The sequence below is a fragment of the Fulvia fulva genome, chromosome 1, assembly GCF_020509005.1.
Source record: "Fulvia fulva chromosome 1, complete sequence".
Taxonomy (NCBI): Eukaryota; Fungi; Ascomycota; class Dothideomycetes; order Mycosphaerellales; family Mycosphaerellaceae; genus Fulvia; species Fulvia fulva.
In genome coordinates, this window is record NC_063012.1 from 8,889,098 (window position 1) to 8,914,394 (window position 25,297).

At 54.4% G+C, this 25,297-nt stretch overlaps 11 protein-coding genes across 11 annotated transcripts; 6 read left to right on the forward strand and 5 right to left on the reverse strand.

The window, feature by feature from the left end:
* Nucleotides 1-111: 111 nt before the first annotated feature.
* CLAFUR5_01752 (Cytochrome P450 monooxygenase virE) lies at nucleotides 112-1,893 on the reverse strand (the record flags this gene model as incomplete). The annotated part of the gene is made up of 4 exons (XM_047900900.1): nucleotides 112-550; nucleotides 604-1,390; nucleotides 1,440-1,692; nucleotides 1,756-1,893. The coding sequence occupies 4 exons, from the start codon at nucleotides 1,891-1,893 to the stop codon at nucleotides 112-114; spliced, it is 1,617 nt and encodes a 538-aa protein (XP_047756537.1).
* Nucleotides 1,894-3,752: 1,859 nt separating this feature from the next.
* Nucleotides 3,753-5,225, forward strand: CLAFUR5_01753 (FAD-dependent monooxygenase fsr3; the record flags this gene model as incomplete). The annotated part of the gene is made up of 1 exon (XM_047900901.1): nucleotides 3,753-5,225. The coding sequence occupies one exon, from the start codon at nucleotides 3,753-3,755 to the stop codon at nucleotides 5,223-5,225; it is 1,473 nt and encodes a 490-aa protein (XP_047756536.1).
* Nucleotides 5,226-5,555: 330 nt separating this feature from the next.
* Nucleotides 5,556-7,665, reverse strand: CLAFUR5_01754 (Tyrosine-protein phosphatase cdcA; the record flags this gene model as incomplete). Its single annotated transcript, XM_047900902.1, has 3 exons — nucleotides 5,556-7,114; nucleotides 7,165-7,485; nucleotides 7,587-7,665. The coding sequence occupies 3 exons, from the start codon at nucleotides 7,663-7,665 to the stop codon at nucleotides 5,556-5,558; spliced, it is 1,959 nt and encodes a 652-aa protein (XP_047756539.1).
* A 485-nt stretch (nucleotides 7,666-8,150) lies between these two features.
* Nucleotides 8,151-10,183, forward strand: CLAFUR5_01755 (SET domain-containing protein 8; the record flags this gene model as incomplete). The annotated part of the gene is made up of 5 exons (XM_047900903.1): nucleotides 8,151-8,542; nucleotides 8,784-9,113; nucleotides 9,172-9,370; nucleotides 9,463-9,969; nucleotides 10,112-10,183. The coding sequence occupies 5 exons, from the start codon at nucleotides 8,151-8,153 to the stop codon at nucleotides 10,181-10,183; spliced, it is 1,500 nt and encodes a 499-aa protein (XP_047756538.1).
* Nucleotides 10,184-11,292: 1,109 nt separating this feature from the next.
* On the forward strand, nucleotides 11,293-14,133 carry CLAFUR5_01756 (Regulatory protein CAT8; the record flags this gene model as incomplete). Its single annotated transcript, XM_047900904.1, has 3 exons — nucleotides 11,293-11,369; nucleotides 11,420-12,767; nucleotides 12,826-14,133. The coding sequence occupies 3 exons, from the start codon at nucleotides 11,293-11,295 to the stop codon at nucleotides 14,131-14,133; spliced, it is 2,733 nt and encodes a 910-aa protein (XP_047756541.1).
* A 511-nt stretch (nucleotides 14,134-14,644) lies between these two features.
* CLAFUR5_01757 (uncharacterized protein) lies at nucleotides 14,645-15,347 on the forward strand (the record flags this gene model as incomplete). The annotated part of the gene is made up of 4 exons (XM_047900905.1): nucleotides 14,645-14,686; nucleotides 14,751-14,823; nucleotides 14,880-15,191; nucleotides 15,259-15,347. The coding sequence occupies 4 exons, from the start codon at nucleotides 14,645-14,647 to the stop codon at nucleotides 15,345-15,347; spliced, it is 516 nt and encodes a 171-aa protein (XP_047756540.1).
* A 960-nt stretch (nucleotides 15,348-16,307) lies between these two features.
* Nucleotides 16,308-17,093, forward strand: CLAFUR5_01758 (Calcipressin-like protein; the record flags this gene model as incomplete). The annotated part of the gene is made up of 1 exon (XM_047900906.1): nucleotides 16,308-17,093. One exon carries the CDS (start codon nucleotides 16,308-16,310, stop codon nucleotides 17,091-17,093), a length of 786 nt encoding a protein of 261 aa, XP_047756543.1.
* Nucleotides 17,094-17,364: 271 nt separating this feature from the next.
* CLAFUR5_20009 (uncharacterized protein) lies at nucleotides 17,365-17,746 on the reverse strand (the record flags this gene model as incomplete). Its single annotated transcript, XM_059462868.1, has 2 exons — nucleotides 17,365-17,628; nucleotides 17,690-17,746. 2 exons carry the CDS (start codon nucleotides 17,744-17,746, stop codon nucleotides 17,365-17,367), a joined length of 321 nt encoding a protein of 106 aa, XP_059318870.1.
* Nucleotides 17,747-18,628: 882 nt separating this feature from the next.
* CLAFUR5_01759 (Mitochondrial ATPase complex subunit ATP10) lies at nucleotides 18,629-19,729 on the reverse strand (the record flags this gene model as incomplete). Its single annotated transcript, XM_047900907.1, has 1 exon — nucleotides 18,629-19,729. The coding sequence occupies one exon, from the start codon at nucleotides 19,727-19,729 to the stop codon at nucleotides 18,629-18,631; it is 1,101 nt and encodes a 366-aa protein (XP_047756542.1).
* A 278-nt stretch (nucleotides 19,730-20,007) lies between these two features.
* CLAFUR5_01760 (Cell division cycle-related protein res2/pct1) lies at nucleotides 20,008-22,216 on the reverse strand (the record flags this gene model as incomplete). The annotated part of the gene is made up of 3 exons (XM_047900908.1): nucleotides 20,008-21,872; nucleotides 21,929-22,110; nucleotides 22,170-22,216. The coding sequence occupies 3 exons, from the start codon at nucleotides 22,214-22,216 to the stop codon at nucleotides 20,008-20,010; spliced, it is 2,094 nt and encodes a 697-aa protein (XP_047755520.1).
* A 326-nt stretch (nucleotides 22,217-22,542) lies between these two features.
* On the forward strand, nucleotides 22,543-25,008 carry CLAFUR5_01761 (Multifunctional tryptophan biosynthesis protein; the record flags this gene model as incomplete). The annotated part of the gene is made up of 2 exons (XM_047900909.1): nucleotides 22,543-22,826; nucleotides 22,983-25,008. 2 exons carry the CDS (start codon nucleotides 22,543-22,545, stop codon nucleotides 25,006-25,008), a joined length of 2,310 nt encoding a protein of 769 aa, XP_047755521.1.
* Between the last annotated feature and the right edge of the window lie 289 nt (nucleotides 25,009-25,297).

The window sequence follows — 25,297 nt, forward strand, 5'->3', positions numbered from 1 at the left end:
GCAGAAATGCGCCGACAGGATAACTTCCAAAAGATGCTTTGTATCAACTGTGGCTCGAATGCACGATGTCAAATCGAGGATTATCTCGAGCCAAGCACACTAGCATAGCGTTCATACTGCCAATGGAACTGCTTTCTCTGCGAACGCCGCTCGATCTGCTTGATCCTGAGCATCTGTAGCCTTCCAATTCTGTACAATTTCTGCTGCGCGACCAGCGCTCCGTGGTTCGAATGCCATCTCGAATGGATCAGGTTTGATGATGAGAAGCGAGTTCGACTTGTCCAAGGCCGGCCAGATGGGTTGACCATTCTTGTCCGGTTTCTTGCCTATGTTGAAACCCCAAAGAAGGCCTCCACATGCCACTACGGTCTCGTCTCTCGTCACGGACTGTCCCAGGCAAGCTCTTTGTCCCCATCCGAACGATGTCATGCCCATGATCGTTGGAAATTGAGTCAAAGGCTCCTGGAAAGTAGGCCAGCCAGCCTCAAGCCATCGCTCAGGTCGGAAGTTCTCCGGGTCTGGGTATTTGACGGGATTGCGCATGAACGCACTGCAATGGTGCATTAGTATATGCGACAAGGGCACAGTGGACAGAATACTCACATATCGAGAGGTAGGATACGAGACCCTTTGGGAATCATGTAGCCCTCGTAGAAACCATCAGCCTCGGCTTCGTGCGCGACTCCTGTAGGAACATTTGGCTTCCATCGCATAGTCTCTTTGATGCATGCGCGCAGAATTGGCAGATTTGGCATGTCCGTTAGTTCAGGCATGCGTCCGCAGCATGCTTCATCAATCTCCTGCTGGCACTTCTTCTGCCATTCTGGATGGTAGACCATGGCAAGGAGGAAGTAGTACAGCGGACCAGCCACAGTGAACACTCCGACAAGTGCCATCATACCCAACGCAGAGGATGCTTCGTAATCGCCCGACAGACCGCCTGTCCTAGTGCCTTCGAGATAAGTGTTTGTCCAGGAGGGTCGGGCTTGGCCCTTTGCTCTGGAGTCGCGCACTTGGTGAAGACGATCCATCCACCATGCTTGCTGTATATCGTGACGCTTTCTTTCCGCGATCTTCCAGGGATTTATCGGCTCTGGCAGATAGTCCCACAGGGGAGTAATGACGTTAGTGATGGGACCAGCAGGCGACATCTGAGTCAACAGACCCCAAGCACTAGGTGTCATGTATTCGCTGTGGCTTGGGTCGTCCCACGTAAGATGGCACATGACCTTGGAAGCCATGTCTTCCAGGGAGAAAATGAAATCATCCGGATTCTCGAGAAGTCGGGCGAGCCATCGCTTAGTCTCATGGTACATTACACCGTAGTAACGAGCGTTTGTAGCTTCTGTGAGATAGGCGTGAGCAAACTTCCGCTGACGTGCCCAGTACTCTAGTCAAGTATTAGCAAACGCGACGGCACCTGTTCTTCGCGTACATACGGTTCTTGCCCATGAGAGGAAGATACTCCATTGTCCCAGTGGAGCTTTTTGAGTCGAACAGCGACTTCATCTCAGGACGGTCGGAGAAGATCCTTGCCTGCTTTACCAGAATGTCTTCGGCCACTTTCTCATCTGAAATGATAATAAAGTTGGCGCCCAACATCTTCGTGCGGTACAGTGGACCATAGATGTTGGCCCACTCGTGAAACTTTGTCCACATCTTCTCGATGGGAAGATCGTGAATTCTGCCGACCTGTCGAGGTTGACGCGATCAGCTTGAGATTATGTCAAGTTGTAATCTTTCGAGGAAACATACCCATGGTATCAGTGTTGGCCCGGGAGGCTCGGTCGACTTGTTCTTCCAGGCATGCGTGGACCGAGCAGCGTTGAGCAGAGTAAGTAGACCAAAGCCAACCAGCGCGACCACCGCGACGATAAGTGTAAGCGTCTGCATGGTCACCAGGAGATGCCCCAGTATCCCTAGCTGTTCAGCAGGGCGTTAAAGATCAGCTACTCTTACGAGGGATAGAGTGAAAAGTTGCAAGTCAAGAGCGAAACGAGTCGAAGACGTCGGTCAAGACCCAAACCAGCGCAGCAGAGGTGGTTCAAGTGTACTTCAACGTTGGGAGGGGACTCTAGCTGCGTGCAAGCGAATGCACATCCTGGCGATTGAGCTTACTCCATCTTACAACGGTCTGTGGCGGTCCTTAGAATGCTGGTGCATGTTGCTGCAGTCCGCTGGGAGGCTCCGTTGCGACATTCTCTATCGCCGAACGTGACTTCAGCCGTAGAGATCCACTCATGCGGGAAGCGCCCAGTTTTGGGTCCCACACACATTCCCAAGATTTGGACCGCAGATCGCCGTTCGCGAGCTTGTTTTGCGTTGTGATCAAGTCGACCCCATCTTTCGTAGAGCCTTGTCCTAGCGACGGACACGTTGGAGAGCCGGCCTGCAGACCTAAACAAGATGTTAGATTGACGATTGGCAACACAGCACGATAGCGCTAGCTGTTACATGCAGCCGTCCGCACTGCTTGCATCTACATCAGTATGCGAAAGACTCCGTCTGGCCATCGACATGCTCTACAGTGGCGTCAACAAGAGCAAAGCAAAGCTATCTGCATGCCGAATGCCGCAACATGAGGTTGGCGGGTACAAGAGCCTATCCTCAGCGGCTAGCGAGGGAGCAACCTAATTCTGAACGGTCTAGCAGTACCCATCATGATTGTCGTTTTATAGACATGCAGCATCGGTAGCTACGGCAGCGTGTCAAGACACGGGACGGGCTTTCGGAGCCACATAATTGAGGTGTACTGCAGCGACAGTCATTGACGGTTACGACGAGAATGCAGCTTCCCGTGGTCAGTTTGCCTTGTAGTAGACGTCCAGGTTGAGAGCCTGCCTGAGACCACGTGGTGGTAGCAATGCCTTCAGAATTCCGCTGTGGAAGCCAACATTCGGCACGTTGTCCGCTATCTCTGGCCACGGCGGTCCTGCTGCTGCGACAGTTGATTTCCGCACGGCTCGGGACCGAACACGTCTCGCTGTAGCATCTGAAACACTCTGTTGTGATGCAATCATGCAGCACCTGGTAGCCTGCAGCATGTGTTACTATCGCATTATCGTTGTCCTCCCGGAGGAGCGTCCGACTGATCCGTCATCCATGACGTCCTGACTCGCGACTGTCGCATGGGTGGCATATGGGAGTCGCCCTGGCAAGTGGTGGAGTCTGGCGGACGCAGAGCACTTTCCGTGGTCTCATAGCGGTGGTGGGCGTGCGGCGGTACGCGAGAACAAGGTTTAAGGACCATGTCGCTCCGCGATTTCGGCCCCCCCACCGGCAGCCAGCTCCGACGATGGTCACTGCGATACCCGTCCTTCGCGCTCTCCCTCACGGCTTGCTCCTGCACACGTCAGGAACAGGACATCATCGTGCTATTCCTGGCAGCGTGAGTATGCCTGGAGCGGTCGCCAGTCGCGACGGCGTTCGGTCAGCTCGGTCCCTTGCACGCTCCCGAGGGCATAGACTCTCTTTGTGCGGCGGGGGGTGGCTCGACTCGCCGTCAATGGCACTGCTGTACGCCGGCCGACTGCACGTTGACAACATTTCGACCCAATGCAGGAGCACTATTCTCCGACGACCCTTGGGTCACGCTTGTACTGGCCGGTGGTTGTTGAGCCGATCAACGACCCATGATGGAGCCTTTATGTGTACGGTCCGTACTGCACATATCGACTTTCCTTCTCCCCAGCTCTTTGCTTCAACAATCAGAACATCCCTCTTGTTGACCTAGTCACAGCACGCACGTCAAAATGGCCGTCGACGGTGTGGATCCAAAGCCACTGGGCTCTTATCCTTCAAGCGGCATAGATGTGCTTGTCGTCGGCACTGGACTGGCTGGCTTGACTGCGGCGGTGGAATGCATCAGGAAGGGCCACAAAGTGCGCGTACTAGAACGATATGCAACAATCAATACCCAGGGCGATATGTACTTCATGGGCCTGAGCGCCACACGCTTCTTCAAGCACTGGCCTGAGATGAAAGCAGAGTACGACTCTATTGGACTCCACAATGCCTGGATCGAGACCTTCAAGCACAGCGGCGAGCAGATGATTCCCCCTCTTTCTGTTGCCGAACGTCTGCGGGATGCCGGCCTGGACCCAAACACTCCTCCCGGCACCTTCCAGATGCGACCTTTGATCTATCAGATGTTCGTCAGGCAAGTCGAGAAGCTAGGTGTGGACATTGAGTTCAACAGGCGAGTGGTGGACTATTTCGAGCATGAAGCGACTGGCAAGGGCGGCTGTATCACCGATGATGGCAAGCGATACGAGGCAGATGTGGTGATCGCGGCAGATGGAGTGGGATCGAAGTCGCAGAAGCTCGTTGGCGGACAGGTTCGCGCAAGGTCATCAGGTCGTGCTATGTGGCGCGCCGCGTTTCCAATCGAGCACCTCGATAAGGATCCGGAGGTGAAGGAGTTCTTCAAGATGGTTGGACCTGAAGGCGACAACCCAGTCGTCCGAACGTTCCTCGGTCCTGGCACCTATGCTCTTACGTTGACACGTGCCGAGACTCAGATCTGGATCATGAACCACAATGCTACCAACTCGTCCGCAGAGAATTGGAACAACAAGATCGACTCCCAGGAAGTCCTCGACCAGATGGATGAAGGCGTTGGCTCGAAGCCATGGGCACCGATCTTCAAGAAGCTTGTGAAGTGTACACCACCCAAGACAATCGTCAATTTCGAGCTTCTGTGGCGCGACCCACAGCCCAGCTGGACTTCTCCAAATGCCCGCGTGATCCAGATCGGCGACGCAGCACACTCCTACCTCCCTGCCTCAAGCAATGGCGCAACTCAAGCCATCGAGGACGCCGTATCACTGGCATCATGCCTCCAGATCGCCGGCAAAGACAACGTCGCCGAAGCCGTCCGCTCGCATATCCGCTTCAGATTCATTCGAACCTCGTGCGCACAGAAGCTTGGTTTCTCCAACGCAGAGCTGCTGCAGGAGACCGATTGGGATAAGGTGAAGCTGGACCCTCGTCGTGCTCAGCCAAAGCTGCCGAAATGGGTGTGGTGCCACGATCCGGAAAAGTACACGTACGAAAACTACCACCGGAATGTCGAAAACATGAAGGCTGGAATCAAATTTGACGATTCGGATGTCCCACCCAACTTCCCACCCGGATACAAGTACGAGCCCTGGACGATAGACTGGATCATGGACTGTATGTACAAGGGCGTAGCTGTCGATCTCGGACCAGGTCAATGGGAGTAAATGTCGCGTGGCGATACCGACAGGTGATGGCATGAAGTTGTCAAAGCGTGTATGGCGTTGGGGTAGCGAGCTTCAGATAAAGTTGAATCATTGTCATTAACATGATTGATCATTCATTGCTTAGCCATCACGCTTGTGCAGCATCCTGCTGCGATGGCACCTAACCGTGCAGAACAAAAAGGCTGCAATCCAAGTGCAGATGCCACCCCGGCCAAAGCAGAGAAACAGCTCTGCGTGACCCATACTAAGTCAGCCACCAACGCCTCGCCATGAGCATTCCCCCAAAAACATCAATATCAACATGGTCCACAGATCAGTGTGAACGAAGAGCTAGGAACTCTTGTGCGCCCGAACGCCCTGAGTGCCAACGCTGCCGACCCGACCGCTGGTTTTGCGCACGCTGGTCTTGCCCTCTGTGCTGCGACGAACTGGCGACGACCGCTTGCCGACACTAAGCGCGCCAATGCCATTGCCGCTCTTTGCGCTCGGTGTTCGCGGTGGTCGGGTTCGGCTCGCCATGCGGTCGTTGGTCGGCATGTCGTTCTCATCCACCGTCTCAGGTCGATTCTCTGAGTCACTCCCATCGGTCGGAACGTCCCACTTCGTGGTTGTGGTGGTGGTCGTAGTGCAAGAGACTGCCCTCCTCTTGCCGCTGCGGCTTACTGGCGACTGACTGGCCTTGCGCCCAAGCATTCGCAGAGCGCGCTCATCCTCACTCTCTGTTCGTTGTGCGCTCACAACCTCAGCATCGACTTTGGCCGCGAAAGGCTGATTTTCGGTCATGATCCCCCTACCTCCATAGACCTTGTTCGTCTTTCTTGGTTGTCCCGGAGTTGGCGCTGGCAGATTCTCATCAGCAACACCCAAGCTGCCCTTCAGGTCATCGGCGTAAGAGTTCGAAGTGGGCGCGCCTTCGTTGTTAGTAATTTCACCCAGTGCTCGCCGAGGACTGACAGCATGGCGGTCACCGTTAGGAGGCGTGAATGTCTGGCCATTGCTGGCGAGTCGTCGGCTACTAGACTGCTGCAACCTGGTTGGTGTTGCGGGCTGCACAGTGGCCATGATCTTCTCCCGCATAGTGTCTTCGAACCACCACTCCCGGAAGGTGCCCTGATTCAGATGTAGCCAATGCTGTTGAGGGCCCACAACCATTCCTGGCCTCATGAAGCGCATGAAAGCAATCACCTCATTTGCTGTGAAGCCATATCGGTAGACAAGGTAGGCGCCAATGAGGCATCCGGTGCGGCCTAGTCCAGCCTTGCAGTGTACCGCGATTCCCTTGTGTTTGTCGTTGATTGTCGAGTGCGCCAAGTTGACAAACTTCTTGACCAGGTTCAGAGGTGGACATGTGCCGTCGTCGAAGATCATGTCCAAGTGCTTGATACCGAGCGCGGTAAAGTAGCTGGGCGAGTAAAGCTCCGAGTTTAGTCGCACTACCAGGCCGATGCTGCGTTCGGCAAAGTGCACAAGTACGTTCTTGAACGGGGTTGGGAGACTCTTGTCGCGTTGCACGGCCGAGATCGATCGTGGGAGCTGCGCGTATGCAGGATCGGACGGCGGAATAATGTGTGTAGGTTGGTGTTGTGGCGATGCAAACGCCAGGAAGTCTGGCGACACCCAGTTGAAGTCGCCCATGTCCACGCGCTCGTACTTCTCGTACTCTTCCAGGCTGAACTCCTTAAGTCCCACCAGGCCTTCCTCTTTCGCCTTCCAGACACCATAAACAACATCCTGGATGGTGAGGGAGTAGTCTGCTTGACTGTAGCCGGCATCGCGGAATGGCATGCACGGTGGGTCCATCTGTGCGATCGGTGCAAGCGCAAGATGCGGTGGCCAGTTCTGGATCAGGACCATATAGGTGGCAAGAATGCAGGCTGCATTCGCTCGGCCTGCAGAGAGTCAGAGTAGCACTGTACTGGTTTCGAATATCATCACTCACTTCTCGAGTCTGCGCTGCTCCAGAACACTACTGCCCGATTCTCGTTGTCTGGGTGACCAAGCACCTCGTGCAGCTGTACTGCGAACCGGTACAGGTGGCCAATGTGAAGCGGACCAAAGTCTGCGTGGAAGGCATTGTAGAGGAGGCTGCGGTCGATGGAGAAGTAGAAAGGTGGCGCGGATGGAGTGGTCGGTACGCTCTGTGGTCCAGCTTGCGCTCGCGATGATCGCTTATTCGGCGAGCGGCTGCTCTGCTTCGCCGGGTATGGGAACGGCGTGTTCTCGTCTGGGGCGTGGGTGTAAGATGCGAGGTACAGACGGTCTGTGTAGTGTAAGATATACATGTCAGCGATGTGCGGTCCAGCGTAGCAATGCGGCGAAACAACGCTTCGTCGTCGTCGTTGTTGTTATGATGCATCATACCTTGAATGTACTCGATCACCTGCCCGAAGCTGGTCACAGAAGGCACCTCCGCCTGGCTGGAGCGGGCATGATGAGGCATGTCAGCCTCTGGTAGTGCCTTCCTGAGGATCTTCGATGCTCAGTAGTTCTTGCAGTCCAATTCACAGTGAGTGCGCAACGGATCGACTCGAGCTTCAATGCTGGTGTGGTCGCGTGCCGGGGATGCGATGTCGAAGTAAATAATGCAGTAGCTGAGATCAGGTGGTAGGGCGATCCGGGCAACCCAATGCTACTCAAACAGAGCACGATGCTATCGGCGCAAGTGCACGTAGTTGATGAAGCAGTCGAACAATGATAGAGGATGAGGAGGTGCTCTCGGTGTTGTCAGAGCTTCGACAGATGTTGTTGTTGTGTGCAAATCACTCTGACGACGATGCTAGTCCGGATTCAGTGTCCATTCCAAAACATGCGAGCTCGGGCCTTTTCTGCACGCGCTAGCACGTGTCTACGCAACTCTCTTTCTTCGCGACTTCCAGGCTTTCAACTTTTTCCATCATCGTCTGTACAACTCTCCTTCGCGGCATCATGCTCATCAAGCGTGGCAAGGCCGAGGGGTGGCTCCATCTGGACATTGAGGGAGTCACAACATGGGCAACCGCCAGCGGTATCGGCTTCACCAATGCATCTCCCAAAATTGTGCCTGGAAGAGGCATCGGCCTTGTCACCGACCGTAATCTCGACTACTCGGAGTCTGGTAAACCCCTGGAAATACTGAAGATCAGCGAAGACCTTGTCCTATCAGTGGAGGCAGTAAAACAGCAGGCTCAGTTTGATCGAGACTTTCGAGAAGTTCTAGACAGTCTTGCCGATTTTGGACAGACCCCAAGAGGTGCAATACTCACCTTCCTTCTCTTCCAAGCGTCTGTATCTTGCCCATATCTCCCCGGTCGTGTCGGCGTACATACGCCATTCACAGAGTAAGTGACAGAGCTTCACCTACGTCGAAGTGCTGGATCTGCACAGAGCCTTGACACGTCAGAAAGTGGTATCGTTTGCATAGCTGCACCGAGTTGTGCTGAAGCATGCGTGCTGGGCTCTTCTCAGTCCTAGCATCTGGCTAGATCTAAGCTATCGAGACAACCCTTCAACGTGTCAAGACTCTGTGACCAGTGCAAACCCGTTTCATACTATTCAGACGGCTTACCTGATCGATGACAGCTACGTCAAGACATTGCCGTGTGAGCTGTTACCTACCTTTTGGAACCCTCCAGAACGGCAACTACTTGTTGGTACAACCCTGGCTCCCGCAGTGACATCGAAGCTCAAGAGCCTGGAACTAGAATATGACCAGCTCTGCTCATCTGTAGCCAAGACTCGCTGGTATCAGCTGGTGCAAGATCACATCGATCTGGATGACTGGATGCAAGTTGATGCCATGTTCAGGTCACGAGCGCTCGACTTCTATGGTTCTTGCATGATTCCTGGCATGGACCTTGCTAGTCATGCCGCAGGCGACAGCACAAATGCATTCTACGATCGAGCAGATGAGTAAGACTCCACCTAAGTGGCTGCCACTTAGGTCGCGCTAACACTATTGCTCTCGCAGTAAGTACTATCTGTGGTTATTGGAAGACAAGAACCTCCCGTTAGGCCACGAGGTCAGCATAACGTATGGGGACGAGAAAGGCGCCTGCGAGATGCTATTCTCCTATGGCTTTCTGGACCCCGAGATGGAGACGGCAGAGACATTGTTCTTGAGCTTGAAGATCCCAGACAATGATGTGGCCAAGACTGCGAAGATGAAGGTATGTTCAGTCCTAGGGACAAATATTGTCGGCCTGAGGCCTGGCAGAGGGCCCTGGTGCGTCTGCGTTCCGTCCCGCTGACTTCGACATAGGTCGCTGGTTGTGCCCCGGGCTTCAAGATCATCGATACTCCCTCGAGCACCAAATCAAATGCTTCAGCTGAAGCCGCGGAAGCAGAGTCAACATCAACAAACAGCAACGAACCGCCAGTGGGTGGTATCGATTGGCAAGGCAACTTCATCTGGCTGCTTTGTGTCAGCAAAGATGAAGGGCTGCGCTTCGAGCTTGCCAGGACAATTGACGGCGAGGAAGAAATGCGGGCTATTTTCGTTGACCGTGAGTTGACGGGGGCCGACGACTTGCGACACGCGCTCTCACAATCCGAATTATGGCCAGTGTACAAGCTACGTGCGATCGTGATCTTGCAGCAGCGAGTATTCGATCAGCTGCAGATCTTGTACAGCACTCAGGAGGAGGTCGAAGCTGTGCTCCACGGTGACGCATCTAGCGTTAGAGAAGCGCCATACCAGCAGGCCATGAAGCTGAGAAGTCTTGAATTCGAGCTTCTCGAAAAGGCGTATGAGGAATTTGAGCGACAGGTGAGTCCGTTCTTACACTGGGACCTGGTTATATGTGAAGTTATGCGAGCTGATGGATGCCGCGCGCGGATGTACCATCATACTGAGGGCATCAAGCTTAAGTGTTGGACCTTGATGGTAATAAGGCTGACATTCTGAACAGAAGCTTGAACTGGCCGAATCTTCTGTTGTTCAAAAACACCTGGCCTCAATGACCGGGGATCAGTCTACCTAAGATGGTGATTCCCCCCGATCGTAGCAGTCGATGCCATTTCTGACGAAGTCATCGTCTCAACCTCCTTGTTACGGCTTCTGAGACCTCCCAATTCAGACCGCGTGCGTGCGCACATCCCGCAGTGGAAAGCTGCGTCCTAAAAAAGCCAACATTCACCAATTGTGTCACCTCCGGATGCACTAATCGTCGATCATGGTGAACGCAGAAGCTGCACCAGGCAGATGGGTCGTCAATCCGAGATTTGCACAACCACCCTGAGCTTGGGTTATGCATATCCATGCCGTGTTCAAGCACGACAGCTGTCTGTGCCGCGTTGGCTTCAAGCACGCCTGCGCGTGCCATGTCGCAGCATGAAGTCATGACAAGACTGCTGCTCAGTCGATGTCGACGAATCACACAGGCTCACTCTCATTCGGCACCTAAGAACGCCGTCTGGCCAGCTGCCCCTCCAACAGTTTTAGCTTCCGAGTGACGACCGCTCAAGCTGGGCTGTTTAATTTGCTTCGGCTTGCGTCCGTCGTTTTGGGAATCTCTGGTCTTGTCGTGCCTGTCGCTGCAGTGTCTGCTACCGCTGGGCCATACCGCGCGTAGGAATACAACCTTGCAGTCATTGGCCTTCCGGCTCCGAGCAGAGCTGTTGTCCTGCAGCTGTTACGAAGTCCAAGCGATCGGTGCTTTCGGTGGACGGGAGAGTTTGGAATAGGTGATTGGTGCTTGGATCAGACCATGAGCTACCGCTCCACATCTGGAGCACCTCGACGGAGTCTAAGCGATCAACCCCCAATCATCGATGCGCAATCTGCGGCTAGAGCAAGCGTGCCAGGGTTTCCTCCGCAGTCGTGTGCAGTGAAACCGCCAAAGCAATCCTTAGTGCAGCAGCTCCCCCGGATTCTTCCTGTCGGTATCGTTGATATCGTCGTTGCGCTCGTGGCCATTGTCAAGCCTTCCTGCGCTTGAGGAACATCGACCAAACTTCAATAGACCCAGTCTCCTACAGCGTGGTCGCATGACGACTCAGACACCATCCCCTCTTGTTCCCCAAACACTCTGTGCTTGCGTCTGTTCTGCTTATACTACTCACGCCAGCACGCTGTGCTCTGCCATCCACCATGCCTGGCATTCTTCCGATGAAGGTGATCAAGGTCGGAGTGAATGCGCAGACGAGGATCGCGCAGGCGTGTGACAGGTGCGTGACGAAGAAGGGCGGTCTTGTAAGTGGGTCTAATCGCCTTCCAGGTGCCGGAGCAAGAAGATACGATGCGATGGCATACGACCATGCTGCTCACAATGTTCCAACGTCGGCTTCGAATGCAAGACTAGTGATAAGCTGAGCAGGAGAGCGTTCCCGAGAGGATATACCGAGTCGTTGGAAGAACGCGTACGCGGTCTGGAGTCGGAGGTTCGCGAGTTGAAAGAGCTGCTTGATGAAAAAGATGAAAAGATAGACGTCCTATCCCGGATACATTCCCAATCGTCGCACCCCGTACAACTTCCATCCCCTCGAAGACCGTCGACGGTGTCGGTCGAATCGGCCGAAGGCAAGATCGAATCACAGCCAAAAGATGACTTATTCAAAGTACAGCAGTCCCCATATCTCGTTGACGAGGAAGGATCCGATTCATACTTTGCTGGAACATCTAGTGGTCGCACATTTATTGAAGCATTCAAACATCGAGTACAAGAGAGCGGGCGATCAACAGCCGACATTGATACTGGATCGTTGCTCGCGAACAGCCACAGAAGAATGTCCCTCACGCCTGGCTCGGTCGACCCAAAATCGCCGGTGGCCTTCACTGCACCGCCACGATTGGTGTCTGATCAACTGGTCAATGTCTTCTTCCAGGAATGGGCCCCGTTGTTTCCAATCCTCCACAAACCCACGTTTCTAATCTTGTATGCACGCTATGTCGAGGACCATGAAGCTGTTACCGACAGAGCGGAGATCGCTCAGTTGAACCTGGTCTTCGGTATCGCGGCCTTGTCTAGTGATACAAGATCCTCGGCAGACCTGGAAAGCTTCGAAAGCCAATGGAAAGCTGCTGTTGATGCCATCATTACAGAGAATTCGATGTCAACTCTTCAGGTTTTGGTACTGGCACAAATATATTGCCTCCTACGTGGCGACCTTACAAGGCTGCAGGCCTACAAAGGTCTTTCGACGTCACTGTCCGCGAGACTTGGTCTTCATCAATCCCAGAAGCGATTCGCTCTCGGCACGCTCACCGCCGAAACGAGGAGGAAGGTATTCTGGACCTTCTACACAGTCGACAGCTTCAGCGCTGTAGTCCTGGGTCTGCCGAAGCACATCAAGGACGACGATGTGTATTGCGAGTTTCCTGCCGATGCCGATGACGAGTACGTGACCGAGCGAGGTTTCCAGCCAACCTTGCCGGGCGAGTCAACCAAGTTGTCCAGCGCCCTCGCTCTCTTCCGACTTTCGAGAGTTTTATCAAGAATTCTTGAGGAAGTCTATCCAGCTAAGAATACTTACGAGTTGTCTTTGAAGAAACTCAGTGAGCTCTCCGATGAGCTCGATGCATGGAGCAAATCTCTGGCGCCTCATCTACGCTTGCAATTCGCTCAGGTATACATCCCGGCCACTCCTCGATTTCAAAATAACTGTTGATGCTAATACGCTATAGGATAAACCGAGCACAGGCACCATTAGCAGTCGATCGCCACTGCTATCCTTGACTTACCACTACGTGCGAGCTTTGATTCACCGCCCAGCGATATGCGCATCTCTCGGGGCGCGTTCGTCGTCATCGATGATGGCAATGGCAAGCTCGTGCAAACACATCATCCAGATCGTGCAACTTCTGGACGAAAGGAGTCTCAGCTTCTCGTTCTGCCTGAACCGGGACGAAGCCCTTGTAATGGCTGGTTTTGGTCTCCTCTTCCAGGGTCTGGGTCTGGAATCCACTTCAAAGATCCTGAAAGATAACAGCAAAATGATCGCTGCAGTGACAAGCATTTTGAAGAAGACCGAAGCACCATGTGCAGCAGACTTCGAACGTGTCGCTAAGTCTTTCGTCCCGGCTCACGCAACGCCTCCGGCAGCATCAGCGACCAGAATGCCGCCACTATCGAGACACAACTCCGAGGGATCCCAGTCGATCACAAGCGTACAGTCCTCGACCAAGAAGCAGCTCAAAGCTATCGCTTCACGATTCACGGCGAGCGCTAACTCGAAAACGCCAAAGCTGGATGCCTCAGATGGAGGTCGCAGGCAGACCGTACCAAATATCAGCTTGCACCCGTACACTACGCATAGCCAGAGTCAGCCTTCTCTGCGACCATCAACACTGACGAGATACGATCCATCGTCTGTCTCTCGTTCGGAGCCGGCGCGTAGCCCAGTGAATATGCACGCGCGGCCCCCTTCCACGGCCACTGCTCGACCTTCAGTAGCACCAACACAACATCGGCCCAAAGCAAAACCGTCCGCGAAGAAGTTCCCCAATCTCGATTACCTTTCTTTTGGCAACGAGCCGGAAACGCAAGCACCTGCAGCCAGCCGTACTGTGCAGCCCATCAAGACTGAGCCAGGTCCGACGGATTGGGAAAAGCTCCTGGGGTCACTAGACAACGGCGAGACGAATATCTACGATGCGTGCTATGGCGGACCGCCGGTGGATGCTCTCCTCGATGCACCTTCTCTTGGTCTTCATAACAACCATTCGACACTCGCCGTCGCCGACGGCTCCATCGTATGGAGCGCAGACCTTTGGGCCCTTTGTCAGACGGAGACGAATGCCCGTTCATCATCTGGTCTGACCCCAAGCGCACCACTCTCTTTCACGACCGATGATGGACTGAGCAGTCCCGAGGACTTCAGTGCTGAATGGGCCAGCGCGAGCACACAGAGCGAGACTTATCGGGGCATCGTATTACCGCATGGTGATGATACAGCATTTGCAAGCACTTGGGACTCTGGGTTGAATCTTTGATGAGCGTTCTGGGTACGGCTGTTTGATAAGCTGACCTTGCACTATACCACAATCGCATGATGTCCTGGATTCTGGACTATGTCTGTTTGTTGTCGATAGCGTCCTGTAGATTGCGACATGAGATATCTTGGATCGAGCCATCTCCATTGCATCGTCGTCGTCTTCGGCAAGCAGCGAGAATACGACCATCGATACAGGCACTGCTTGCCAAGTCTGCCATGAGCTTGATGCAGTCGTGAGAACTGTGCCACGCCCACGCACATGCGCTGGCCAATCTTTCCACCGCTCATCGACACACGTTCATGCATGTGCTCAGCAGGTGCGATGACGTAGCCGCCTCCTTTGATCGAACCCCGCCATGTCACAAGAGCCAACTTTGGCGGGGCCACAAAAGAAGATACACTTCCTGACGACTTCTTGACGAGACTTTCCTGCACAACACCCCCGAAGACTGTTTTCACGAAACACTAGTCAATACCGCAATATCCGACCCGAGTTCACCCAACCCACCATGTCTGACAAGGAGACCTCGACCCTACAATCTTACGTCGACGTGAGCATCATCCACTTTCGATCGCTGCAAGCGCGGAGAACCCTGTCACTGACTCTCTTTACAGAAGGCTAGCGGAGCCGCTCAGAGCGTTCTCGGATCGTTGACAGGGTCCCAGGCCGATGTGAAGCAGGGCGAGCGTACGCGATTCCCCGGCCTGAGCATCTCTCCTAACATCGACCCTAACAATCTATAGAGAAGAAGGACATCGGTGATGCGAGGAAGGATGTCTCCAACGCTGGCACAACCGTCGGTGGCGTCTCTGTCTCGAGCTCCGGTGTCGCAGCCAACGACCCAGACAGACAGGCCGGCTCGTGGAACCAGACAATCGGCAGCGGCAAGGAGTTCGTCGGAGGCGCACTCGGCATGGATGATCTGAAGAGAGAAGGCCAGCAGCAAAACGCCGAGGGCAAGGGCCAGGAGTCCAAGGGACAGCTCAATGATCTGGGTTCAGGCGTTGCGGACCGCGTTCAAGGTACTGTGGGTGGAGCCGTTGCGGGTCTGACTGGTGAGTGTTTCCTCTTCATATCTCGATTGAAGCCTTTGAGCCTCCGCTGACTACGAACTCTCCGCAGGCAACCGCACAGAACAGGCCAAGTACGAGCAACAGCACGACCAAGGCAAGACACTGCAGCGCGGTGTTGAGAACGAGCTCAACAAGTAAAGAGGAGCATAGCGAGCCCAGTCTGTAGGATGATGACAACAGCAACGAGAACGAGAGTCATGAAGCGGGACATGAGACATTCAAATACAGCACTCTGACAGATAGTGTGCGAGGTGTTTTTGACATACCTAATTGAAGCTTCGTCTCAGAATACCTCCGCGGCTCAGTTCTAAAGAGAAGATGCGCTGTAAAGACAGCTTGAACCGAGGGCATGTTATCGCGTCTCCTCCGAAACTTGACTGCGACATGCACCTTAGCCAGTCCGCGTACAGTCTCCCATTCCCAAGCTCTCGTGGTTGCCTGACTCGCCTGGGAGCATGATCAGGGAACGGCACATGTGTTCTAAACGATGTGAGTCTCTCCAGACGTCAGTAGGATGGTTGAGTTGTGCTGCGGCCGTCGAAGTCTGCGCTGTTTACGTTCCTTCCTTCGTGGCGTTGCATCGAGACGTGGTGCTGGTTCTGGTCGTTGTAGAGAAACGTCGCCGCTGACGAAGGCCGTCACGGAGGCTCAGAGGCTAGGAAGCATCTGGAAGGTCTGCGGACGAGATAGTGGCCAAGCCTTGGGACGGAGTGGATCACGCTTTGGGCAAGCTTATGCGTCGCAACTCATCAGCAGCCGAAACTATGGGCAAGAGGGAGGCTATGCGAGACCGGCCCACGGAGCCAGACCGCACCTGCAGAGGAGCACAATGCACGCGTGGAGGTTGAGAGTGCGCTGCAAGACATTTGCTGGGAGGCTGTGTTGCTTGGCGCAATCCGCTAGCATGGAATGGCCGGTTGCCGCGAAGGCGCAGCCGTGAGCGGCGTAGATGCTGTGCAGCCAAACAAAAGGCCCACTCCGCTGCACCTTTGTCTTGCAGAAACAGAAACAGAAACAGAAACAGACACCAGCCTACAGCCTGCAGCACAAACAGCAGTACACTACAAACAACCCTCATCACAGCTGTAGCATCAACACATGGCAACCGCCATCATGCAAATGTCGCCGGCTCCCTCGCCAACATCACCCTCGCGACGCCGCTCTCCAAACCTCTCCATCGACCTCTCAGACTTGCCCGCGCTCTCGCAACCCACGCCACCCAGCAACACCCTCCTCATAACCAACCTCAACGCCCCCGAAATCTTCACAGCCGCGAACCTCGAGAGCATAACCCAGGCAATCAACCAGCATGCAAAGATCCACACCTTCTCGCCACTTAAATCCATGCGGCGGGTAATCGTGACCTTCTGGACCACCGAAGACGCCATCGCAATCCGACAAGTTCTCGACGGCGAGACAGTGCTAGGGAGCAGAGTGCGAGTCTACTTCGGTCAAAAAACCAAGATCGAGCAAGGAGACCAGCATCTACACCTTCCACAGTCTCAGAAGCTCTTCTTCATCTCGCCACCGCCCAGTCCCCCTGTCGGATGGGAGATGCGCAATGAGGAGCCGCCGAACAAGGACGTGCATGCGGAGGACTTAGCAGATGCGCTTGCCAAGCTTCACGCGAGACCCGACGCCGATGCAGCGTTGAGGGAGGACACGGAGGTGGAGAGACCGGCGAGGCTTACTGTCAACACGAGGCAACGATCTGGGACGGGGACGATCGTGTATGATCCGCAAGAGCATGGGCACTCCCCTGATCTGCCGGCGATTGCTGTGGAGGACACGACAGAGTCTCCCCAGCCGCTGAGCCCGATGGAGGGTGTTGAGAAGAAGTTCGTTCACACTGCGAGGCCACCGGTTGAGCTCATGGAGCAATGAGTACGATTGGGAGGATCTGATTTGTATAGGGATTGGCACAATAGCACAGCGAAGGCGTTCATATGAAGTGGAAACAGCGGGATATGGAACGATGGATGATGGCGTTCATCCCAAGCACTGCATTATCGAAGCTATACGAAAGCTCGAAAGTATCACCGGAATACACTCCTCGAAACAATATTCATGCACTTATCGTCCCTTCAGCGTATCACAAGCTCTTCCGACTGCCCATCATCCTGCTGCAACGCCTTCACCAATGCTCCTCTTGCTATTACGCCACCGCAGCGACAATCAAGAACGTCATCCCCAACACGGCAGACCCGAATAGCGAGTAGTCGTTAACAGAAACACTATTAGCCGCACTGCTACTGCCACCGCTCGTGCCTCCACCAGCATCACCTGAGCCCGAGGATCCGACCAAAGGTGACGTCGCTGTAGCTGAAGCGCTGGAAGATGTGCTGCTCGATACTGTCGATTTGGACAAGGTGGAGGAGACGGTATATCGCGTCGTGCCTTCGCTGCCAGTGTCTTGAGCCTATGGCAGCGCGGGAGGTTAATTCAATGTGAAAGGTTGCAGCAGAGAAGTTGTGATTTACCTGGACCAGACAGACTACTGCCAGTACTGCTGAAAGCAGGCGAGGGATCGAAAGCATGTTGTGATCCGGAAGCTCCGTTGTTTGAATGTGCTGATAATGTTGTGAAGAAGCGCTCTGGGTTATCGATGTTGTTTAGAGTTGATGCCGCTGTATTTTGAAGATATTCATGGATGGTGAACAGGACGACACCATAGAAATAAAGGTGACACCTCCCAGCCTAACATGCACAGCACTTACCTTTCGTGAGAACTCTTGCGGCTTCATGGCAATTATCATGCCACGCGACTGCATAATGTGGGATAGACTCTTGGCCATTGATACTGCCGTCTTTTGAACGTGCCTTCCCTAGACCAATGATGGGCGCCGTAATCTGCAGGAGCCGCCTTCGATGAGTTGCGTAATGAAGTAAGATCTGGCAGGAACGATCGACATGCGGCTGCTGTCCAAGTAGGTCCGATTTTTGAAGCTGCCGAATTAACCGGACAGCTGATACACCGCCAGCACGAGGCCTCTGTATACCCTGAACTGTTGTAGCGATGTCGTGTTGCGCGCCAACGCTTTTGAATAGTCGATGCGCTGATCCTGTTCGCTTTGCGTAGCCACGCTGTCGTTTCGTATGCCCTTTGAGCTGCCACTGCCATATCCATATTCTGCAGTCCAGGATGATCTGAGCCTCATTCGCGTGCCTCGAATGTGCTGGCTTGCGCACACCAATTCAATCTCGTGACTGGGCAGTGCAGCTTGCGTAGCATATGTGGGCGCATACCTCCTGCTCTGGCATCGTATTGAACGTATCGCTCTGCTTTCGCTCAAGCTTCCACTTCCTGCTCGAAACCCGCTCGCCAAAAGGTGATCAGAGCCGCAGTCACTGCATCTCCAGCAGGTAGTCCGGCCGGAGAACTCACGTATTGAAGTCCTGGGAGGACACCCAAGGTGCCTTCACCCCATTGCGTCCGCTGCCTTCGGCTCCTCTGCAACCTCGGAAACATCCTCAACACGCCGCTGGGTTGACAACTTCTCCTTTGAAGCCCTCGCCTCCTGCGCCAGTCTCCACAGCCCCTTGACCATACTTTCCCTCTCAGCAGGCTCCGCCTCAGCACTGCCAGCCCATCGTATCCTGCACTCCTGATCGACCAAGTAGACATATCCCACCTTGTCATTCAACATTCCAATAGCCTCTTTCATCACATCGCTCACACCCCTTCGTACCATGAAGTAGTTCCCTTGCTCCTCCTTCGTCTTTCCCGCCCGCAAGTTGTACCGGAACATCTGCAGTAGCCACCACTTCAGAAAGTTGTTCTCGTAGTTGATCTCCACCCTCTGCGCGAAATCTGCATTTGCCTCGATCGCCTCATGGAGGTCCGGGTTCTGTTCTTCCGAACAAAATGTATCGACCTGCTGCTTCGCCCACATACTCGACACAATGCTCACGACTGATACCTTACCCTGCATCGCTTCACAAGTATCCCGTCCCAATCCCTTGTGGCCATCGCCTCGCCAGAGCTCTCTAGGCTGGCCATCCTTCCTCAACGTCTTCCCGTAGAAGTTCGGAAACCATAAACTCACATCGCCTCGAAACAGTCGCTCGTTGCTCCTGAACATCTTGCCCTTGTGGAAACGTAGATTGCTCCAGTCGCGGAAGTAGGGTTTGGAGATTTGCTTGGTCATCTTCGACCTTCGCTCGAGATGTTTGTCATAGTTGACGAAGTCGTTTCTGCGTTGGCTAAGGGACCGCTCGTCCAGGCCCATGTTCTCCCCGGGTTGCGGCGGATTTGGCATGCCAATGGGACGGCTGAGGGGCTGCGGTTCGAATTCCTCATCGTCGTCGCTTTTGTTGCGCTTGCGAAAACCAGGTTGCGCATCGGCGTGGCTCCTTGAAGATAGAGGTGCAGCACTGGGTGGAGGCCGGGGAGCTGATGGTGGAGGCGGCCGCTCGGGAAGGGAGGCGTAGCATCTGCGTGAGACAATGGGTCGTGATGTAGGCTCAGAATATGCAAGCGAGCGCAAAATGCGCAGGCGCTGGGGCGATGGGGCCTTCATTGTGGTTGTATATACAGACAAGAAGTGCAGCTTGGAACTTTTGAGAAGCTCAAGTAGAAAGCGGATTTGACTCCGCCGACGCGATGCCACACGATTGATCAGCTATGCACATTCATGATACACCTATCTTCAGCTACTGCATTACACGCTTCAGAAGAGCGACTTGCTCATCGAGCCTTGCCACGCACACTTTTGGTGCCGCCAAAGCGATGTCCGGACACTACCCACTGCTCTGTCGAAGGGCTCTTGCAATTGAAAGGTTGACGTTTAGCATCCTCCTAGGACGCTGCGCCAACCTCCATCTGCCAGTCCTCGAGCTCTGCCACAATCTCTGGCAGCATACCCTCGACATCCTCCTCCCGCACATCGAGCGCGCCGGTGATCAACCGCTTGTACTCGTGTTGCTTCTCATCAATGCCGGCGTTCGACAGATTCTGCACTATTGTTTTGAACAGATCTTTGCGTTGCTGGACCAGGCCATGGAGTTCTTGTACAAGCTCCATCCTGTGCTCGAGAGAGTCGTCTTCGGTGCCAATGAGCAAGTCCTCGTTCTGCATGTTCTCGTCCGCCTCTGCTTCCTCTTGTAGAATGAGTTCTTTCAGTGCGGTGTCTTGTTCCTCTGCCGTGAGGCCTTCGCATTCTTGCATGAGTTCTTCCAGCTCCGTCAGCAGAGCATCGTCGCCATCCACAGCTCCACTGCCAACGTGCTCTTCCTCGGCGCGAAGCTCTTCAGCTTGTCGCTTGAGGAGCTCGATCTCTTGCCGGCGCGCGGCGGCGACCCGTTCTGCTTCCGCCAGTTCTGCCTCCTTTTCGGCGACTTCAGTGTCAATACTAAGAGCCAGTGTCCTCGCCTTATTGAAGATAGTGGGCATCACAGATGATATCAATGCGAGCGCGTCGTCAGATCTGTATGAGTCCGAAGGATCTATGTTTTGGGAGCCGCCGCCGCCAGCCAGAGATTGTTGTGACACAAGCAGAGGATCGATAGGTATATTGCCATCTAATCCGTTCATGTGCGACTGCGAGGCGCCGACCGCGATTGTACTCTGACTTGTATCAAACTGGTAGGGGGAAGAGGACATGTGGCGATTGCTTTGTCGCTCTTGTCTGCGTTGGTTGAGCTGCACAATGAGCTGGTCTGCAGTTTCGCCGAATTGATTCGGTATCTCGGTCGAAGCGCCTCGACTGATGAGACTACGGACACACTTCCGTGCTCCGTTGCGCGCGGCGATGGTAATGGCAGTATCGCCATTCTGGTCGGGCGTGTCAAGGATGCGCACAATTCCGTCGGGAGAGAGGATGTCGGCCATGCGGTTCAGGATGCTGTCCATATAATACCTAGCACATCCATACTTACTCTTCCGTTGTGTGCTTTGAGCGATGTGGTGGAAGACGGTTTCGCCATACCAGTTCTGCATATTAACGGTGCGCATCAGAAGGCCGGCGAGTCTGTCCATATTCTGTCGATCATAGTTGTTGGTGAAGATTGCAGCACGCATGAGTGGAGTCTCGCCGTTCCTTGCCTGGACATCAATGTTGGCTCCTCTGCGTAGTAAGTCTTTCACGACTTCGATATCGCCCATTGCCGAGGCCCAATGGAGTGCGGTGTGTCCTTTATCGTCTATTGAACGGTCCAGGTCGGCCGAAGCTGGTGGCAGAGGAGCTTGAGGTAGCGAATCCATCGGATTGTCCTGTAGCATGAAGTAGTCGAGAAGCTCGTCCGCCCAAAGCTGATGCTCCCTGTCGGCCTGGCTCATGGTCTCCTCGAGCCTTCTCCTCTTCCGCGATCCTGTGAAGTGGGAGTTGTCGTAGTCATCGAATGATTCGGAGGCGATCGTGACGTTGTCTGGCGTCTCACCATCATGCACACTGACGTCCATCTGGTCGTAGTCGGGCTGCGCAGTGACTTTGCTTCTCTTAGCCGGACTGTCCGCTGGAGAATCACGAGCTCTCTTACCAGGTTGGCGCTTGGGCTGGGCCGGAGCGCGTGGCTGTCTCGGCTTGGAGGATGTTGCAGTGGCATGTTTGGGCGCTGGCGGAGGACTCCTGTCACCAGGCACGAAGTCGAACATTGGGCGCAGCTTTTCCAGCACTCCATTCTTGGCGGCCAGTTCTCTGCCACTGTCGAGAGGGATCCATGTTCCTGTTCGCAAGTCATGTGAGTGATAAATCTTGGCCCCTCCTCAGGTGCAGACTAACCTTGGTATTTGCCATAACCTCCCTGGACCTTCTCGTGTACGCCTTTCTGGACTTCTCGCTCGAGGATGCGGGTGCGGGCGGGCTTGTCGTAGTCGGCTACCTTGAGGATGTGCGTCGCGTTGATCCAGTCGTCGCTGCGGCGGCGCATGACATGGTTGCCATCGACGTTGAACTCATACACACTATACTGTCAGCATATGTGCGAAAGGCGACATTGGGCGTAGATCGTAGATGGGCTCACGGGACATTAGAGTAGGTCGCGCTGTAGATGAGGTTGCTGCGAGACATGGTGGTGGGAGTCGAAAGGGATGGCTATGGCTATGACATGTGCGGAGCCGGAGCCTCAGTAGCACCACGATGCTGGTCGGGATGGTGGGTGGGTGCGGTGGTCCGTGACGCGATAAAGTAGCTCTCGCAGGTGAATAAGAAGAAAGGACGCGAACGCGTCGTCGATTGCTGCGAGCGCGGTTCACGCCCCATGCAGCCGGGACATGAGCTAGTCTCTATCAGGACACACGTCTGCGCATGCGACCCAATGCTAAATAATAAGCAGCAACAGAAAACACACTATTGTATCCACCTCTACCAAACAGACAACATCACACGAGCTCGAAATGCCTGGAATTGACTTGATAGACCATTCGCCACAGCATCCGCAGCCCGCTGCCAAGATCCCGACGGCCTCGAACGTTGTCCTCATCGACAACTATGACTCCTTCACGTGGAATGTCTACCAGTATTTGGTGCTCGAAGGTGCAGAGGTAACGGTATACCGGAACGACCAAGTCACACTCGACAATCTCGTGGCAGCAAAGCCAACACAACTGGTCATCAGCCCTGGACCCGGACATCCCGTGTCGGATTCAGGAATCAGCAAAGATGCCATCAAGCACTTTAGGTAAGTCACCAGGATGCGTAAGCCTCGAAGCAAAGATGGAATGGGTGTGCCACCGCTGTGGATACTGGTGGCCGCGGGTGCCTTCCTGAGTGTCTGTCACGATAGTGCGGGCTCCGCTTCGCTTGTAGGTCGTTTGCAGCACTGACATATGTGCAGCGGCAAGATCCCGGTCCTCGGAGTCTGTATGGGTGAGCAGTGCATCTATTCGGTATTTGGAGGCACAGTAGAGCAAACTGGTGAGATCTTACATGGCAAGACCTCGCCACTTCGCCACGATGGAAAGGGCGTGTACGCTGGTGTCGAGCAAGACCTTCCTGTGACGAGATATCATTCGCTTGCTGGTACACATCCGACATTGCCAGAGTGCCTCGAGGTATCGTCCTGGATCGCGACAGGGCCTGACGGTGGCAAGGGAGTGATTATGGGCGTCAGGCACAGGGAGCTCTTGGTCGAGGGTGTACAGTTTCACCCGGAGAGCATTCTCACCAAGGATGGTCGAACGATGTTGAAGAACTTCCTTCAAATGCAGGGTGGCACTTGGGCGGAGAACGAGCGACTACAGAAGCAAACTGCCAACACCAGCCCAACCGCTGTCCAGCCCCAGGCCAATGGCGATAAGAAGCCATCGATCCTTGAGCGAATTTACGACGATCGGAAGGTCAAAGTTGCTGCACAGAAGCAGATCCCATCGCAGAGACCTGCAGACCTGCAAGCAGCATATGACCTCAACCTATCCCCTTCCAACATCTCCTTCCCGGAAAGGCTGCGGAAGTCACCTTTCAAGCTGTCGCTCATGGCTGAGATCAAGCGGGCGTCACCTTCGAAGGGCATCATATCACTCTCCGCATGTGCACCTGCTCAAGCACGCACATATGCATTGGCTGGCGCCAGTGTCATATCGGTCCTTACTGAGCCTGAGTGGTTCAAGGGCAGCATTGAGGATCTGCGAAGCGTGCGGCAAGCTCTCGAAGGCATGCCAAACAGACCCGCTATATTGCGAAAGGAATTTGTGTTTGAGGAGTATCAAATACTCGAAGCACGCTTAGCAGGAGCAGACACAGTCTTGCTCATCGTGAAGATGCTAGACACTGAAACTCTTACAAGGCTCTACAAGTACTCACAGTCACTTGGCATGGAGCCACTGGTGGAGGTGAACACCGTGGAAGAGATGGAGATTGCAGTCAAGTTAGGATCGCAAGTTATCGGCGTCAACAACCGAAACCTGACCAGCTTTGAGGTCGACATGGAGACTACGACTCGGTTGATGGAGACTGTGCCCAAGGAGACGATAATTTGTGCTCTCAGCGGTATCGCAGGCCCAAAGGATGTCATCCCGTACCAGCAGAACGGCGTCGGCGCTGTGTTGGTAGGTGAAGCACTTATGCGCGCTAAGGACACTGCGAACTTCATCTCCGAGCTTCTTGGTGGCGACTCAAAGGCAATCAATGCTAAGCCTCAACGCAAACTACTCGTCAAGATTTGTGGCACGAGGAGTGCAGAAGCAGCTGAAGCTGCGATCCAGGCTGGCGCTGATCTCATCGGCATGATACTTGTGAAGGGCCGCAAGCGATGTGTCTCGACTGAGACTGCTCTCCAAATCTCGCAAGTCGTGCACAATAGCGAGAAGACTGCTACGCGAGTTACGGACGCCTCCACAGAAGCTGAGGGGAAAGCTAGCAGCTTCTTCGCACACCGAGCAGCACACCATATTCAGCACCCGAAGCGTGCTCTGCTCGTAGGAGTCTTTCTGGATCAGCCTCTCGAATACATCCTCGAGCAGGTGAAATTGCTGAATCTCGATCTTGTGCAACTTCACGGGTCAGAACCGCTCGAATGGGCGTCGCTCATCCCTGTACCGACCATGAAGGCTTTCAAGCCTGGCCATGCCGGCCTTGCCACTCGTGGCTTCCATTCCATGCCGTTGCTAGATCCAGGTTCGGGTAGTGGCGAGAAGCTCGATGTCTCAAGTGTCCAGAGCTTATTGCAAGGCGACGATGGTTTACGCGTGATTCTGGCTGGTGGCCTGACTCCAGATATCGTGGCAAGCACTGTGGAGTCTTTGGGTGAAGTCAAGGCACAGTTAGCAGGCGTGGACGTCAGTAGCGGCGTTGAGGTGGATGGAGAGCAAGATCTCGCCAAGATTCGAGCGTTTGTGCAAGCAGCGAAAGACGTAGAGCTGTAGACTTTGCTCGGTCGGAATTGATACAGCGACGGTATGGCATTCCGGCTGCAGGCTACCGAACAATATCTATGTACGTAAGTGGGCTCTGAAGCGTGTCTGATTTACAATATCGAGCGATGGGCTTACGAGCGTGGTAAGCCTCGCATGTGATGCGGCTAGCTGACGGCTCACTTCGCCGCTCTCAGTCACTTGCTTCGGGGCAACATCCCTGTCCAGAAGCACAGATCTCACGAGCTTGCGGCTCGATAAAGCTCGTCGGTCCTTCTTTGACTTGACAAACAGCATCAAC